The sequence below is a fragment of the Tripterygium wilfordii genome, chromosome 21 (assembly GCF_013401445.1).
Source record: "Tripterygium wilfordii isolate XIE 37 chromosome 21, ASM1340144v1, whole genome shotgun sequence".
Taxonomy (NCBI): domain Eukaryota; kingdom Viridiplantae; phylum Streptophyta; class Magnoliopsida; order Celastrales; family Celastraceae; genus Tripterygium; species Tripterygium wilfordii.
The window spans coordinates 83411-102157 of record NC_052252.1 but is presented as its reverse complement, the minus strand read 5'-3'; the positions used below and the strand labels follow the sequence as shown (position 1 = coordinate 102157).

Below are 18747 nucleotides of genomic sequence, written 5' to 3'. Positions count from 1 at the left end.
CAATTAAACTCTATAAAAATGAGTTCAATCTATAAGAACTCCAAAATGGTGCAAAAAGAGTTATAGCCCTTTCAAGACTCCAAAAGGCAGCAATTACATATGAGCTGAGATCTAAGATTCTAAATGCCAGCATTCTCCTGACTGAGGCTATTCAACGAAGCAAATGCTAATAGTTAAACCATCCATTCAGCATTCTAATTGGTAACACTTTCCCTTGAATACTCATAAACTTTTACAAACTGTTTGTGTACTGATGTCTGCCTAAAACTGGTCTACCGTCTACATACATCTTCGAGTGAACTATGCGTGCGTTCAGGAATTTACCCATGATGACAGGTTTCGTATGTAAGGATTAAGCGAAGGATAGAATAAATTAGACATTTTGAAAATAATGGCAGCAAGAGAGGTATAGCTCCAATAGGGGGAAAAAAAGCATGCATATCACAAAACATTGAATGAAACCAGTCCAAGAGATGAAAAGGGCTAAATATTCGTAAATTTATAGATGATAACAAAGTAGTGTTTGCAGTTGTCCTTCATAGTAGCATCTGTAAAGCTCACTCAACACCAACTTCAGAAAATCAGGTAGAATGATCCATTAAGCCATTTATCAATATAATCAATTAACAGACATACCAGCTGCCATTACTAATCCACCAGTAACTATAGTTATTTTTAAAAAGTACAATTTGGAGAGTCATAAATTAAAAATAATATTCAACAAGATTGAATCCGCTGCAAAAAGAACAGCCCCCAATATGAAATTATTACATAATCACACAGAAAATTATCCTACAACAAAGGAGCAAACTTTGAACAAATCCAGATAGGATCTTGTGATAATTGGAGATAAGGTGAGCAAAGTAGATTTCCATAGCAAGTCAATAAAAAAGGAGTGAATGATATGATCCTCTTTTCATACTGTCTGTTGTGAGCAATTGTAGTCTTGCATTGAAGCACATCAACTTCATTGTGTAATGATTTACTCTATGCATTTTGATATCCTTTTTGAGTATGAATTTCTTCGGACAAATCGGATACTTGAAGCATTTGGGATCGCAAATCTTCAAAAGAAAGTATCTTCAGTCAGGGAATGAATCAAAGGTCCTGCTAAATTGTCAAGGTATCCAATGAGAATTGTTCTTTGTGCTTTTATGATATTAGGTCATCCAGATTCTGTTTTCAATGGTCAAGGAGAGTGTGAAATTGCTTTGTCCCGATCTGCTAAAGAATTTGTCCGAGAGTTTGAGGAATTGTTGAAGATAATATTAGAGAGACCCACACAAAGTTCTTTTGTGGAATCTGACACCACCACATCACAAAAACTTTGGACCTTTAGGTCTAAGCTTGCAACTTTTGACCGAGCATGGTCTCCTTACTTAAATTGTTGCGTAGTGTGGAAAGTTAGGGATGTTCAATCTTTGGAGAGGGATTTAGTTAGAGCAGCTAACCAGCTTAGAGCTCTCAATAATTCAGAAAATGCAAGCTTACACCAGAAGGGGATAATGATTCTCTTATTTATGATTTGAAGAGCATTCAGAAACAAGTTGTAATCTCTCATTGGATTAGCAAATTGTCTTGATAGTTGAACTTCAATATTGTTTTTGTATCCTGAAAAAGTTAACCAAAAACTGCTGCCTGCTTATTGAGCCCATGGAATTTCAATTTATCGCACAATTATTTTGATTGGTTTACCTGCAGAAATTTGTTATTGGCTTCATTTTCATGCTCAAAAGTGTAAAAGGTGGTATCTTAATTTCCTATTGTAGTATGCCAAAATTATTGACATCACTATTAGTGATTATTTTGAATTTCGTTTTCATTCGGGATGCAAAGGACCAAAAACTTATTAGGGGGAAGGTAAAAAACCTAACTGGAGGTGTTGGGATTGAGTGTATGGAATGTGCTTTATCTAAGATGATCTAAATACTTTGAGTTTGAAATTGTTGCCTCATATTATTTAGAATTCATATACGACACGCATAGCGCGAGTATGAACCTAGTTCAAGATTATAGTCCATCTCAACGACACTACCCACAAATTAAGCTCTAACCCCATCTCAGGTATGACGGCTCAGTTTCTGCCCTTTGAATACTCATCATGACATGTTCTCATGCATAGACCTTTTGGCCAAGACAACCGACTTTTGCCACTTCGATGAATTTTCTTGCTTCTCCTGTCTCGCCCTCATCATTTTTTCTAGCTTTAACCTTGATCTCGACCTTAATTCTAACCAATCACAAGTCGGTCTTCAATTGCATACTTGTCTTGTCATACAATTTGTACTTGCCTCGAGACTGACATCCGTCCCATCACAAGGGACGAGTACGAGCCGTATTTATAGATTTATTCCATACTAACCACTCACGTCATACCTATCTTCTGAGTTCTGACAAACACCGCCTGTCAATCATCTTTCTCTAGTTCACCTTCATAACTCATCTTCACATGACCTTACATCACTAATCTTGTTCCACACAATCTATAAATAGCTCTCCTCCTTCCTGGAAGAGCTTAAGTCTATTACTCAGGAAAACTTCACAAGCTATTGATATCATGACCCATACTGAAACAATCTTGATCTACCATAGTCAGACCCATCACATGTATTCACATGCACATCTCTTGATTTTTTGTTTTACTGACTTCACCGTCGGAGTCTCTTTGACAAGCACCTTCGGTGTCAAGAGATTTTCAGTCATCTTTACTTACGTGCCCTACACATTATTGATGGCCCCCCTTGACTTTTCCTTTCCAACATTTGCAATAAGCAATCCTCTCCGTCATTGCTTGCTCATATCATAATTTGGTAGGTACCAAATGTCAACAAAAAGCAAGTGAAGAAGACCAAATTCCTAAACTCCCCAATTATGGTCGGTAGATCTTAGTGAAAAAAGGTCTTAAAAAAAGGTGTTAGTGAAGAAAAAAAATAAGAAACCAAAAGACGAAAACTACCTCTTTCCTTTGAAAATTATTACGTTTTATTCCCATTATTACAATTGGATATAGGGCTTTTTTCTCGATCTTTAATAATAATGAAAGAGCTAGAGGTGTTCGCCACTATTGACCTCCAAATAGTTCAAACTTTGAAAATTAAAGATGGTTGCCATGAATGTGTATATATATATATATAAAGAAATTTTTTAAGTTTGAATGGAAAACGATGTGTAGTATTAATGTAATATTATTATGGGATAATAATATTAGTGGTTAACATAGAAGAGTGCCGTGTAGAAAATAGTGAAAAAGAAGCCAACCAATTCCCAACTAACTTGTATTGTAAGGTACGTTATTTCTCTAGCTACTAATTGTGTGTACATATATATACGCAAGATTTATCCTATAAAGACACAAAGTAAGACATAAAATAAGAACACATGTTTTCATTATTGATTTAGAATATGTGAAACTATAAACAGTTGATCTCACTTATCATTTCACTTAAATCAATGGATAAAAAATTATCTTTATTTTATGTCCTTACTTTATATTTTGTGAGTGTATATATATATTTTCTCATGCAGACATAAAATGCGAATCTATATTTTCATTATGGATTTGCAATATGTAAGCCCCAAAAATAATGGTCTCAATTATCATTTCATTCATCCACTTTTGATGATGCGCATTTTAAATCCGCATAAGATAATTATTCTCTTCTCTTCTCCTCTCCCTTACTTTTTTTTAAAAACCCACAAAACAAAAAAAGTCAAATATTTCGGAAGGGTCCATCCTTCACACGTGTTTTTGATTCATATATACATATATGATGATATAAATATAGGCCTTAAAAATGGATGGAAAATAAGATAATAAACAGTACTTCCAAAGAAAGAGAATATTGAGTAGGATTGAAGGTTGGGAGGGGCAGTCGTGTGCACTGCCAAGATGAGAAGAAAGTAAGAAACAAGTTGGTTCCCATTATTATGATTGTGGACTCCTTAAAATATGTATGTATAATCTATTCATGAAGTCATATCATAACAAAACACCCAAACAGGGACGGTCCAGAAAATCTGCCTGCTTTCTTTGCGAGGATTCCGCTATTAATTACTTTTACTTATCTTAATCAAATATTACCTTTTATTTTTATTTTTGTTATTGTTTTGATCTGTCAAGTCCATATCTCAAGTCGGATTGACACCTCTTACACATGTAACACATTTTCTGAGTCTAAAAACTAATGGTGACGGCATATGCAGAGCGAACAATATTCTTGATGTATTTGAGCTTAGATTCAAATAGTATCAACATTCTTATATATATATATATATATATAACTTCACTATTAACAATGATAATAGAAGATAAAGTGAGAAGAAGAATCACAGTCTACCCTCCCCCTTGTTACGATCCAACTTGGTAATCAAACATATTTTTTACTCTTTTAATGCATGCAGGGGATTATCCGATCAAATATAGAGACATCAGACATGAAATGCATGAATTGATTTAAATATATTTTACGTAGTTGAATTATTGAAGGTAAAGGTGGTTAATTACATATTATGATTTAATTATCTCATAAAAGTCGCCATGATTAGATGAGGGTAAAAGTTTGTTTCATAGACTCCATACATAAAACTGTGGACTAATACTAATAGGGAGATGCCGCCTGTAGCTCCTCGTCTTGGTCTTGGATTGAGAGAGTGTGCACTCGCGTACAGTTCAACAAGTGACAAAAATGACTCTTCCCCAAGTCATCTTTTCATTTCTTGAATGTTAATTAATTTCTCACAAAAACCCATAAAATTATATATATATGGGCCATATTAATTATTATATCCACACATGACAAACCCCCCCGCATGCCTGCGCCTTGTTTCCTCTTTGCAATTTTAACTTTTGTTTCTTTCTATACGTACATATATTATATGTGTACTGATATAAATATATCTAACACAATGAAATGTATATGTACGTGTCTCCCCTCTCTTAATTATATCTTTGTTAATATTAATATATAAGAGCAGTGAGCAGTACAGATTAGGGATTCAAAGGAATAAACAATTAAGAACACGTAATTGTAAATGTAATTGTTTAAAGCATATATATATACATACATATACATATATACATACATATATATATATATATATATATATATATATATATGCTTTCAATTTCATGATGTAAGGTTTGATGCGCGCGCATGCTTATATGTCTGCTCACCCTTTTTTTGTTCATATATACACTCATTCATTGACCTCTAAACAACTAAATATTTTCTACTCTAATTTCTTGGACGCATGTATGTCAATCACCTAACACCACGTTTGTACATCTATATATATATAAAAAGATGGCTTAATGTTTACCGGTAAAAATATTAGGGTTTAAAGTTTACATGACATTTAATACGATAGCTTAATGTTGATCGGTAAAAATATGATGAGTTCACGTGAGTGTGATGTATTAGGAGGATTTATAAGTTTTTTTATGCATCTCTGTGCACGACTAAGTAATTACCATATCTCCTTGCACCAAAAATGTAATTACCATATTTTAAAGTTAAATCATCATTTTTTTTATTTATATTAATGTGTGTGTAAGTGTAATGGTTCTGTAGCAGGAAGCACATTGAATTGAAGAAAGATTGACGTACAAGAAGGGCAATTGAAGTCACTGGTCCCAAATTGGCTCCCAAAATAAGGCAAGAGTTTTGGTTTGACTGGACCCGGATAAAGAGAAAGAGGAGAACATAAATGCACAAAAGCAATAAGAGAACGAGAGAGGGAGACTAGCATCCATCACTCCCACAATTTACTCTTCTCTGCTTGGTCCCGTACACCCTTAGCAGCAACTCTCTTTAGAGATTGTTTTGTAATTCTCACCTTTGCTTCCTTTGCCTTTGCTACTATGTTTCAGAAGCTTCATACTTCAACTTTGTAACAGTTGCATCATTTTTCCTGCAAAAGAAGAGCCTTTTTTCTTCATTTTCGTCTTCTGGGTTTTAATGGGGGTTTTTTCTTAGGGAATAATGAATAATCTCCTAGAATCCGAGAAAATGGTAAGCAGTACTGATGATGAGTGACAGCCGACATTTCTGTACATAGTACCCACGAAGTTTCTGTCTGTCTGTCTTAGGACTTGTCTTCCTTAACGGACTACTCTGATTTTGGACTTCCATTACATCACCCATCACATGACAGAAACCAGGTATTCTCTTTTTGTTCTCCCAAATATCCAGTCTTGGTTTTTTTACTAAAATTTTGATTTTGAAAGTTTGATTGATCCCTATTACGTCTTTGATGGAGATTTTTACTGTCTGTCTCTCTGTGAATAAAGAGAGAAACGAATTTTTTTTACAAAATAAAAATAAAGATTTCATTGTTTATTATTTCTCAGCTTTTGCAAGCAAGAATTTCATAAAACCCAGAAGAGAATCTCCCAAAGATTTGAAATTTGAAGACTCTGGTTACATGGAAGAAACTTCAGAGGAATAGGACACAGGAATTATTCTACTTGCTTGCAGTTTATGAATCAATCTCTAGAGGAGATAGAGAAGAATATGCTTATGTCAGCTTAGTTGGTCCAGAACTGAACAGAGAAGGAACAAGAAGAAGAAGAAGAAGAAGAAAGAATTAAAATGAAGAGAGAATGGAGGGTTTCAATGTCATCAAAGGAACAACAAGGCAGAAACTTCATCACTATCAGCAGCGGCAACAGAAGCAGAAGCTTCATGGGATTCTTTGGTTTGGGGTTTGTGTCCTTTCTTCTCTGTCAGCTGCTACTCCTGCCATCGACCACCTTCGCAAGAGAGCTTGCTTCACAAACAGAGACACAAAGCACCAACGAAGTGCTGTGTTTGTTAGCCTTCAAACAGTTGTCTGTCCAGTCCGATCCAAACAATTTCTTGTCAACCTGGAAAGCTGATTCTTCTGCCTCTCCATGCTCATGGTATGGCGTTTCTTGCTCTTCTGACGGTCATGTCACCGCTGTCAAACTCAGCAACGCCGGACTCGTTGGCAGCCTCCACCTCCCCAATCTCACAGCCTTGCCAACGCTACGCACCCTTTATTTACAGGGCAATTCCTTCTCTGCTTCCGATCTCTCTGCCTCCACCTCTTGTGCTCTTGAGACCATTGACTTGTCCTCCAACAACATCTCCGGCTCTCTCCCGTCCAACTCTTTTGTAGTCTCCTGCGGTCGATTGAATTATGTGAATCTTTCTCGCAACTCCATTACTGGAGGAACTCTTCGTTTTGGTCCTTCTTTGCTTCAGCTCGACCTGTCTCGGAATAGGATTCTGGATTTTTCACTATTGAAGTCTTCCCTATCTAGTTGTCAGAACCTCCAACTGCTCAATTTCTCCGACAACAAGCTCGCCGGAAAACTGGGTGTAACTCCTTTGTCTTGCACAGGTCTGTCTGTGTTAGACCTCTCCTATAATATACTCTCTGGAGAGATACCACCTAGCTTTGTTGCAGACTCGCCATCATCTCTCAACTATCTTGATCTTTCCCACAATAATCTCTCCAGCAACTTCTCTAGCCTTGATTTCGGGAATTGCGGCAACCTCACCTTCATTAGTTTGTCTCAAAACAGCGTCTCTGGCAGTGACTTCCCAGCTAGTTTGATGAATTGCAAGCTTATGGACACGCTTGACCTCTCTCGGAACATGCTTCAAGGCAAAATTCCAGGTGAAATGTTGGGTGGTTTTCCGAAGTTGAGGGTGATTTTGCTTTCACACAATCAGTTTTCCGGTGATATTCCTCCAGAGTTGGGGCATGCGTGTGGGAAACTCCAGGAACTTGATCTATCCGTGAACAAACTCACTGGAGGGTTGCCGGAGACGTTCATTGGCTGCAGTTCATTGCAGCATTTGAACCTCGGAAATAATCTCCTCGCAGGAGATTTCCTTAGTACTGTTGTTGGTAGTATACATAGTTTGAGGTATCTCTACGTTCCATTCAACAACATAACAGGTTCGGTGCCGATGACTTTGGCAAATTGCACACAACTTCAAGTGCTTGATCTCAGTTCTAATGAATTTACTGGAAAAGTCCCATCTTGGTTTTGTTCAAATCCAACTTCTTCAGCCTTGGAGAAAATACTCTTAGCCAACAATTATTTATCAGGATCAGTACCATCTGAGATTGGAAGATGCAAAAACCTTAGGAGCATTGATCTTAGTTTCAACAGCTTGACAGGTCCGGTTCCACGAGAAATTTGGACCATGCCAAACCTTTCTGACTTGGTGATGTGGGCAAACAATCTCACAGGGGAAATTCCAGAAGGAATTTGTGTGAATGGAGGGAATTTAGAGACATTGATTCTCAACAACAATCTCATCACAGGGAAAATTCCAGAGTCTATAGGCAACTGCACCAATATGATTTGGGTGTCCCTTTCCAGTAATCGGCTTTCAGGGGAAATTCCTGCTGTAATTGGAAATTTAGTTAAGCTTGCTATCCTTCAAATGGGTAACAATTCACTCTCTGGACGAATTCCACGAGAGATTGGCAATTGCCAGAGCCTTATTTGGCTTGACCTGAACAGCAATGACTTCAGTGGTCCTCTCCCATCCGATCTTGCTGACAATTCTGGCCTTGTAGTTCCTGGAGCCGTTTCTGGGAAGCAGTTTGCATTTGTGAGAAATGAGGGTGGAACATCCTGCAAAGGAGCTGGAGGACTAGTTGAATTTGAAGGGATTTGGGCCCAAAGGCTGGAGAATTTTCCTATGGTTCATTCTTGTCCATCAACAAGAATTTACTCTGGCATGACAGTTTACACCTTCACCAGCAACGGCACCATGATATACCTTGACCTATCCTACAATTCCTTATCCGGAACCTTACCTGAAAAGTTTGGCTCTATGACTTATTTGCAGGTATTGAACTTGGGACACAACAAGTTAACCGGAAATATCCCCAATAGCTTTGGAGGTTTGAAGGCAATTGGAGTTCTTGATCTCTCACACAATAATATCCAGGGTTTTATTCCTGGATCATTAGGAACTCTCTCTTTTCTTAGTGATCTTGATGTGTCTAACAACAATCTTACTGGTCCTATCCCTGCTGGAGGTCAGCTGACTACTTTTCCTGCATCGAGATATGAGAATAATTCTGGCCTTTGTGGATTACCATTGGCCCCTTGTAGCTCTGGAAGTCACCCAACAAGTTTCAAGGCCCGGAGAAAGCAGCCTGTGGAGTCAGGAATGGTTATTGGTATAACATTTTTTGTTATGTGTATCCTTGGACTTACATTAGCTCTTTATCGAGTGAAGAAGCACCAGAAGGAGGAGGAAAAGAGGGAGAAATACATTGAAAGCCTTCCGACTTCAGGTAGCAGCAGCTGGAAACTTTCCAGTGTTCCAGAGCCTCTAAGCATCAATATTGCCACATTTGAGAAACCTCTGCGGAAGCTAACCTTCGCTCACCTGCTCGAGGCTACTAATGGCTTCAACGCGGACAGCTTGATAGGCTCTGGAGGGTTTGGTGAGGTCTACAAGGCAAGACTAAGTGATGGTTGTGTTGTTGCTATCAAGAAGCTTATTCATGTCACTGGACAAGGAGACAGAGAGTTTGTTGCAGAAATGGAAACTATTGGGAAGATTAAGCATAGAAATTTGGTTCCTCTTTTGGGTTACTGCAAGGTTGGAGAGGAGAGGCTTCTTGTGTATGAATACATGAAATGGGGGAGTCTCGAATCTGTTCTTCATGACAGGGTCAAAGGAGACGTCTCAAATCTTGATTGGGCAGCAAGAAAGAAGATTGCAATTGGTTCTGCAAGAGGTCTTGCATTCCTTCACCATAGCTGTATACCTCACATCATCCACCGCGACATGAAGTCCAGCAATGTACTTCTAGACGAAAATTTTGAGGCCAGGGTTTCAGATTTTGGCATGGCAAGATTGGTGAATGCGCTTGACACACATCTTAGCGTCAGTACTCTTGCTGGAACTCCAGGTTATGTTCCACCCGAATACTATCAGAGCTTTAGATGCACCACAAAAGGAGATGTCTACAGTTATGGCGTCATCCTGCTGGAACTTCTATCAGGCAAGAGGCCTATAGATCCTTCTGAGTTTGGCGATGACAATAACTTGGTTGGATGGGCAAAGCAGCTCCACAAAGAGAATAGAAGTAATGAGATTCTTGATACTGAATTGGAAACAGAAGAGTCTGGTGAGGCTGAATTGTCTCAGTACTTGAAAATTGCCTTTGAGTGCCTAGATGACAGGCCTTTCCGGAGGCCAACCATGATACAAGTAATGGCAATGTTCAAAGAGCTTCATGTTGATGCAGAAAATGACGTCCTTGACGATTTCTTGGTGAAAAATGCAGTGATGGAGGATTTGAGGGAGAAAGAACCTTAGTTATTAATGAGACTTATTGGCTGCATAAATTTTGCAGAAAGTGATGTGAACCTTTGAATAGGATATAAGGTACATCCTTCCCATTTCACCTACTTGTAAATAATAGATGAAGGAAGACATGATGAGGGGAGGCAAAGCTATAGCTCTTTCAGTAGCTCAAATTTATAGTTACTTATAACTTATAAGAGACCTAGAACTTTGTTCTTCTGAGCTTGGCTTGTTCTTTTGTTTTTTCCTGTAAAAGTTTTGCTAACTGATGCTATTCTACTTGTTTCATACATTTTCTGGTTGTTATTGGTGGTGTTCTGTTCATACAAATTTAGAAAACCAGAAGTATTTGTAAAGTTGCAGCAAGCTGCAATAGCAACACCATTGTTGTGAAAGTGAAATCATAATTTTTGTTATCCTTATTGAATGGCATGACCTGTTTAACTATGAATCAGGTAGAAGAGTTGTTGATGTTATTCAAGAATGTTGATTCACGAAGACGCATCTTTTTTTGGCATGTGATGTCTGCATCTTCATTCTTCTCTATGTTAGAACTTAAAAAGGCTTCTTGTTACTTGCCTTACTAAAAAGCATTTATGTGACTCTGAACTTGAGAATTACCTATCTCAATATTGCGATGGAATAGGGCATTATATAATACTGTTTATAGACACTATTATACACCATGTTCAAGGTGATTGGTTTCAACAATTGCTCAAAAACCATTTGGATTTTATGTTCTGACTATGGAGATCATAAAAGGGATGTTAGATACTTGCACGAACATCCTGCATCTGCTATAAAATGACGTTGAGAATGTATTGTCTGTGTAATGCATTGTGGTTAAGGTGGCCTTGCTGCCTCTTCTGTTTTGTTGATATTTAACCTCCCTTCTCCTAATCTTCTTTCAGTTACTTAGCCCTAGTCTGCTATGCTTTTCTAGATTCCCCGTATGGCATGCTACTTTGCAACAATATCCATGGGCCCCAGAAAGACCAAGACTGTTAGCAAAGCCAATTTCTTTGGACCAACACAGGCCCTAAAAAAGGCCCTGGCTTTGACACTGGGCCCATGAAATAAAATCAAATCATTGGTCACAAAATTCTGTCCAAAGAAAGGTCCCAATGTCCCATTGACAAGAAAGCTGGTTTGGTCATTGGTGTACTTCACTCACTACGATGTGTGCGGACTAAAGCTTGTCACTTGGAAGGAAGACTCCAACATTGACAGAAGATGTAGAAAAATAGTAAACCCTGTGCACTGACATGGTTTTTTTTGCCCGTAATTGGCAGAAAACAACCTCAATAAGACTCGCATACAATATTTACTCTCTTCGTTTAAAAGGAGAAGGAAAATCACACAAGTAATTCACTATTCACACAGCATTACAAGAGGGTCCACCTGAAATGAGATCTACTCTGTTAAAAAGACATTGGTAGCAGCACCGTGAAGGGAGCCAGGGCAAAGAGACAAAGACTTGGTCAAAGTTAACTTTTTGACTGAGTGGGTGGTGGAAAAATGAGAAAAATACCTCCATATTTCCTATTAAATTATTGTATGTCATATCACAATCTCTCTATATCTGTACATGTATATAATATTAGTATATGTGTCTCTCAAGAAGGGTGAATATGCTGTTTGTTAGCTGTTTATGTAAAGATACATACACATATCAGTATGAAAAGAATTTATTCATGCATCTGCGTCCACCAAATGGCACATTATTACTCCAGCCAAACAAAACCTTTCACAATCTTAACTCCTCTGTTGGTGCCAGTTTTTGGCACAATCCTTTTTCTATTTATTTATTAATTCCTGTTTCTTTTTCTAACCTTTCCATCTTTTGACCAAATCAAACCATCACTGTTTTCATTTATGTAATCGTGGCATCCAAACAAAGTCCACAAAGTCAGATAAGAAAGGCTTCATTTAATTGTATGGATGAGACCATCAAAGATTAGTGTTTTTTGATTATATGAAATCAAAACAACATGAAATTAAGTTGATACCTAAATCCAACCTAGACTGACCCAACTAGAAGCCAGTGCATACATTTTATATGTCCCATGTAATCAAATCCATCAAAGATCCAAACTTGCGGGTAATAAACTGGCCAGCAGACAGGTTGTGACAACAGAGCAGAGCAGAAGAAGAAAGTATTTTACATGATTTGTATTAGATTAGATTATTATTGTATCATTCTCAGAACATAATATCATTAAAGATAACCAAGTTCATTTTGTATTAGAGAAGAATATAAAAACTACATAATCTATTAGAATATACACAGATTTGTTTAAGGTTATGGTCGATCAGATGGCATTCGAAAGTTTCTTATTAAATGTATGTCCCTGCTATCTTCCTTTCAATCTTTGGGGACTCCGATCTTTCGTTCAAATGCATCTAAACCCTATAACTAAGAAGATATCTTAACTTTTTAACTCTTAGGAATTAGATCACAGAGAAACATATGAAGCATGCATTAGTGTGCAAAGGCTGGAGAGGTTCAATCTTTCTCTTGTTATGGTTCGAACAAGAGAAGTTAAAATTGGAGAGAGAAAAAAGAAAAGATGACTAGATCCTAAAAGTAGAAGGGTGATAATAAGGAGAATAACAGAAAGAGTGAACTGAAATGAGGTGAAGCCGGGTGGCAAAGACCAGAAAGAGTTGGTTACAACATCTTTCACAGGTGTTAGGCAGCTATAACACTGCGATACCCCATCTTTACACATAATAATAATTTCTTAAATACAAAAGAGAAATCCCATTTCAATAAATATGAAAAAAGAACAAAATTATCGCCTGCATCTGAGTCTCTACTAGACCCCAACACCATAACCAATCAGTGAATTGCATGGCTAATTCTTATTGGTCATCGAGGAATGGGCCTACAATGGCCTGTAAAAAAGCCCTGTCCAAAACACACAAAATGATTAGTTAAATAGTAATCAAAGGCATAAGCTTTTTCTGTGCTAATTGTTGATGGTGAGCTGAGCAGCTCATTTCATTCTCTCTCTCTCTCTGTTCCTCTCTTCATTCTTCTATGCATTCTTCAAAGATTCCATCAATCTCCGGTCCACCACCATTCGATTACACAATCATCGCCTTTTGGCCTTTACTTTTTAAACTTTGAAATTTGTATATTATGTAAATATTATCGCTACTGCTATTATTATCTCTTTTTGTTACTTCTCATAAAAAAAACGAAACATCATCATATACTTTTCAGCTTGTACCGGAGGGGAAGAGGAGGGTGGAGAAGTGGGTCTCTATATTTCCATGAAATTCAGCTGATACAGAAATATTAGCAGTTGGGTGGGTCGGGTCGGGTCTGGGATGCTTTGATTGGTGGCTGCCGGTGGTGGGTATTGTCCATAGTTATCATCTTGGCCTTAACTCCAGAATCAATCAGGTAATGATTTTTAATCATTCCGTTTCTTCTTTTTTTTTTAATCTTTCTGTAATGTCTATGGCTTCATCGTTCTTGACTTTGTTTTGTCTCCTAATTATGGGAAATTTCTCTTCTTTTTTGTGTTTAATTTATTTTTCACATCCATAGATTCCTTGCAAATTCAAGGTGCCCACAAAACCTCTCTTTCTTTTGTGTACATGTATAATTCATTATGATTTCTGCTCGATTTCGATTTCGATTTCTCTAGTTTTATGGTTTTAGATCTTGATGTAGTAATCTCATATATGGGTTTCTAGACTTACTTTACAAAACATTTTTCAAAATATAGACACTTCTGTCATCAACTCTTAGAAGCTAAGTTTCATGTGTTTCTAGTTAACAATGAACTGATAACAGAAATGGAAACTTTTGCGATTTTCCATGCGATGATTAGTCCCTTCTGTTGTTAGAACCTTGAGAATGTATGATTTGGTGAGCTGGTTTTGGAAGTTTCCGTTTTCTTTATGTTTTGGTTTACTTTTCTGGGTTTACTTGGTTTGGTTACATGTATGGGTTGGTTATACATTTTTTGGAAACTGATGCAACCCCCTCTTTTGCTAATTTAGCCTTCCCATTTAGGCTGCTGAATCTGGTGTTAGCTGAGTGTGTTTATTAATTTGTATTAATGCCATTATCCGGCATTTCTTCAAATTTTGTTGTTTCATCTCCTGCATCTTCTCCACAAGAAAATGACTTAAATAGTGTTTCCTGCTATATTCCATGATCATCCGGCCTTTCAGCAACTAAATAATTATTGTGTTTTTCACAAATCTTTCAGGAACTCAACCTTTGAGCAACACCTTGTCATTGAACTTCTTGTCTTGATCTAAGATTTTGAAACTCATGACTGGGATTGATGATAGTGTTGCTATGATTGGAGATTGGGTTCCTCCAAGTCCAAGCCCTAGAGCCTTTTTCTCAGCACTATTGGGTGATGATATCAGCACAAGATCAATCTTAGAATCTCCTGAAGAAAATAAAAGTGAGGGGCACTTCATGGGATCTCAGGAGCAGATGACATCGGGAAGTCCTGACAACAAGGATGCAGCCCTAAGAGGTGATCAGATGACTCAGTTAGGTTCACTTTCTGAGCAGAAATCCAGTTCACGGGGAGGTCTTGTGGAAAGGATGGCAGCCAGAGCTGGTTTTAATGCTCCGAGGTTGAATACAGAAAATATTAGGTCAACTGACCTCTCTCCGGAGGCTGAAGTTTGGTCTCCTTACTTGACCATACCCCCTGGTCTCAGTCCAACAACACTGCTGGATTCTCCAGTTTTTCTCTCAAACTCATCGGTAAGCTAAAAATACTAATAATGTTTTGGGATAATGTCCGATTACTTTTGTTACTTTTGAGAGCAACTAGGTGGTGCTCGTAATATTTGGAATATAAAGAAGATCGTGTGAATCAGTAAGGTATATAAGCAATTGCGTGTGCTTCTCAAAAAAAAAAGAAAAAGAAAAAAGCAATTGCGTATTTGCGTGTGACCACTAAGAGCTAATTAGTGTTCAGCCAAAGCTGAAGAAGGTTGGCAATCTGATCCCAGAACGCCAAAACTGGTGGTGATCTTGCTGCCAGTTGTGGTGTAGTACCTATGGAAGCATTATCAATCAATGCGAATGATTTCTGCTTTAATGAATTGGATGCATGTGACCCAAAACGTGTACAGCATGCTGGGGAAGGTCCTTTATCCCCACCCCCTTTTCTGGGCACAAAGAAAAGAAGGCTCAAGTGCAAAGGAAATTTATTCATTTAATCGGGGATTGTACTTTAATAGCTGTATATATGCCAACAGTTGAAAGTAAATTCACGAGATAATTAGACCATCTTTGGAAGACAATATTTAGTTCTTTGTAATTAATCTTGCCATTAGTTGGGGGCATTGTGTCTTGGCACCTTCTGCGCTATATCCACAAATCCTCGCTTGTCCCAAGGTCATATTTTGAGTACTGGAAATGCTCTATGTTCAAAAATTGTGGTCGTAGTGTAACAAGGCACAAATCATGCACATATCCCTCTACACTCTTGGATAGATAAGTCGTTGGTATTCTTCGTACTGTACATCTAGAATAACAAGCTATTTAGTATGAACAAATATATTCTTGTCCTTGGTCGGATTTTATAAACAAGCTTCGAATAACAAGCTGGATTACTATCTCTTATTCTTCAATTCTTCACTTGAAATGGCATGTTCTTATGTTAGTCTCTTAGACGATTAGGACCATTGGACTCTAAGTTATGGCCTAAGGTCTTATTAGCTCCTCTCCCTCCCTTCCTCAGTCAATTGTTCTTTTGAACATAGCCGACCCCAACAGCTTGGGATAAAAGCTTTGATGATAATGATAAAATTAAGTGTTTTGTGGATAGTTACTACACTAAGACTTGAATGACATTTTCTTTGAAAGGTAATCTTGTTCTTACATGTTCTAAATCCTGCTTATATTGTAACTTGTCTCACTGTAGGCACAGCCATCTCCAACAACTGGGAAGTTCCCGTTTACTACAAATGGTAACAAGAGCTCTATAATGATACCTGAGGCTACTCATAAAAGTAAAGAAAATTTCTTTGAGGACGTGAATACATCATCATTTGCGTTCAAGCCTCCTGCTGAATCGGGTTCCTCATTTTTCTTTGCTTCAATGAGCAAAGTAAGTATCGACCATTGTGTTGTGTTTACCTTTTTGCAAATTCTCTGTTGACATAGGAGAAGTCTGAACAGGAAAAAGTAAACGCACAACCGTAAATCGTACTAGTTAGTATTCTTGTGCTTAGTCCAGTCTTATGAACTCAACTTTGTCCCACTGATGACGACTATTAGAGTTGAGCAATAGCAGTAGTTTACTTCCAAAGCAAAGAAGGTTTTCGTTCTTTGTTCTTATGTAAGCCTTCTGTACACAGGTACATCCAGCTACTCTTCAACAGCAATTTTCTAGCATCGATGTATCTTTTCATTCTGCAAATTCTCTTCAGTGTAATGGTGGACCGGCCAAAGTCCAATCACAGAATGGGAACAATGTCCATCTTCCGGCAGATTTATCCAGGTTGTCATCTGAAAAAGATGACAGGGGTAACACATTGACAACTGATCAGAGGGTCTTTGATAATGTTGGTAGTAGTGCTGAGCATTCTCCACCACTTGATGAGCAACATGATGAAGGGGATCAGAGAGCCAGTGGAGATTCCATGCTTGCAAGTAGTGGTGGTGCCCCATCTGAGGATGGATATAACTGGAGAAAGTATGGACAGAAGCAAGTTAAAGGCAGTGAGTATCCACGAAGTTATTACAAGTGCACCTATCCAAATTGTCAGGTGAAGAAGAAAGTGGAACGATCCCATGAAGGCCACATAACAGAGATTATATACAAGGGAGCCCACAACCACCCCAAACCTCCACCTAATCGTCGATCAGTCATTGGTTCATCCAATCCCCTCACTGACTTGCAACCGGAAGCCCCTGATCAAACTGGACCACAGAGTAATGCTGATAATGATCCAGTTTGGGCAAGTACACAAAGAGGAACCACAGGGGGTACTCCTGATTGGAGGCAGGACAACGTAGAGGTGACGTCAGCATCCATTGGCCCTGAGTTCGGCAACCCATCTACTTCTTTGCAGGCTCAGAATAGAAACCACTTTGAATCAGGTGATGCAGTGGATGCCTCATCTACCTTTTCTAATGACGAGGATGAAGATGATCGTGGAACACATGGCAGTGTATCACTAGGTTATGATGGTGAAGGTGATGAATCAGAGTCAAAGAGAAGGTTACTACTCAATCTCTCTGGTACATGTGAATGATATCTAGCATATAGTTTCATTCCCACGAGTGTTCTTATTTTGTTTGGCATTCCAGGAAAATTGAAACGTATGCAACAGAAATGAGTGGAGCCACCAGAGCCATTCGTGAGCCAAGAGTCGTGGTCCAGACAACCAGTGAGGTGGATATCCTTGATGATGGTTATCGCTGGCGCAAGTATGGACAGAAAGTTGTGAAAGGAAATCCAAATCCTAGGTTATGACTGCCATTAATTACAACATTTTCTTCTATTATTCTATCTTCCAAATACATGCACGCAAGGCATAATTCGTCTCTATTTTGATATTGAAATTGTGCCTCTCTTTTGATGTTGAAACTGATTTCTTCATATATCTTTGCAGGAGTTACTACAAGTGTACTAATGCAGGCTGCACCGTAAGGAAGCATGTGGAGAGGGCTTCTCATGATCTTAAATCTGTGATCACCACATATGAAGGAAAGCACAATCATGTAGTCCCTGCTGCTCGCAATAGTAGTCATGTCAATTCCGGCAACTCTAACTCTGTGCCTGCCCAAGCTGGTGCTGTTCAAGCACATGTACACCGGCCTGAGCCATCACAAGTTCACAACATGTCAAGGTTTGAGAGGCCTGCTTCACTTGGTTCATTTAGCCTACCCGGTAGGCAGCAGATGGGGACTTCTCCTGGCTTCTCTTTTGTAATGAATCAACCAGGCCTGGCCAATCTGGGTATGGCTGGGTTGGGTCCTGGTCAATCAAAGTTGCCAGTTCTACCTGTCCGCTCATATATGGCTTCACAACACCAAGTGAATGACATGGGTTTCATGTTGCCAAAAGGAGAACCAAAAGTGGAACCTGTTTTGGATCCTGGTATGAACTTATCGACCAATTCGGCTTTATATCAGCAACTTATGAGTAGGTTACCACTTGGTCCGCAAATGTAATATTTTCTTTTTGAAGTCTTAAAACCAATTTTATTATTTCTCTTATTCTCTCGAAAAGAACAGGAGATTTGCTTTTCTACATATATATTGAAATGGACATATCTCTGGTGATCCATTACACTGCTCATTGTTGGAAATGACGTTATGTAATACTACCGCACCTAGACCTATTGAGTTGCTTTCCTTTTCCTCGGGTGACTGAACTACCAGAACTAGGTGTGAATGATATTCGTTTGGCTAGTTACGGAGTTTATCTGCTGCTGAAAG

The 18747-nt window shown here is 38.3% G+C and overlaps 2 protein-coding genes across 3 annotated transcripts; both read left to right on the top strand.

The window, feature by feature from the left end:
• The first annotated feature begins 5629 nt into the window (after positions 1-5629).
• Positions 5630-10732, top strand: LOC119989190 (serine/threonine-protein kinase BRI1-like 1). The gene is made up of 2 exons (XM_038834550.1): positions 5630-6160; positions 6350-10732. The coding sequence occupies exon 2, from the start codon at positions 6591-6593 to the stop codon at positions 10320-10322; it is 3732 nt and encodes a 1243-aa protein (XP_038690478.1). The 5' UTR covers positions 5630-6160; positions 6350-6590; the 3' UTR covers positions 10323-10732.
• A 2549-nt stretch (positions 10733-13281) lies between these two features.
• Positions 13282-18668, top strand: LOC119989401 (probable WRKY transcription factor 2). 2 transcript variants are annotated; one of them, XM_038834900.1, is made up of 6 exons: positions 13283-13722; positions 14540-15054; positions 16223-16408; positions 16659-17524; positions 17614-17772; positions 17919-18668. In XM_038834900.1, the coding sequence occupies exons 2-6, from the start codon at positions 14605-14607 to the stop codon at positions 18478-18480; spliced, it is 2223 nt and encodes a 740-aa protein (XP_038690828.1). In that variant the 5' UTR covers positions 13283-13722; positions 14540-14604; the 3' UTR covers positions 18481-18668. The 2 variants fall into 2 exon arrangements, with proteins under 2 accessions (XP_038690829.1, XP_038690828.1); XM_038834901.1 differs by lacking the exon at positions 16223-16408 and having other exon boundaries at positions 13282-13722.
• Positions 18669-18747: the final 79 nt, after the last annotated feature.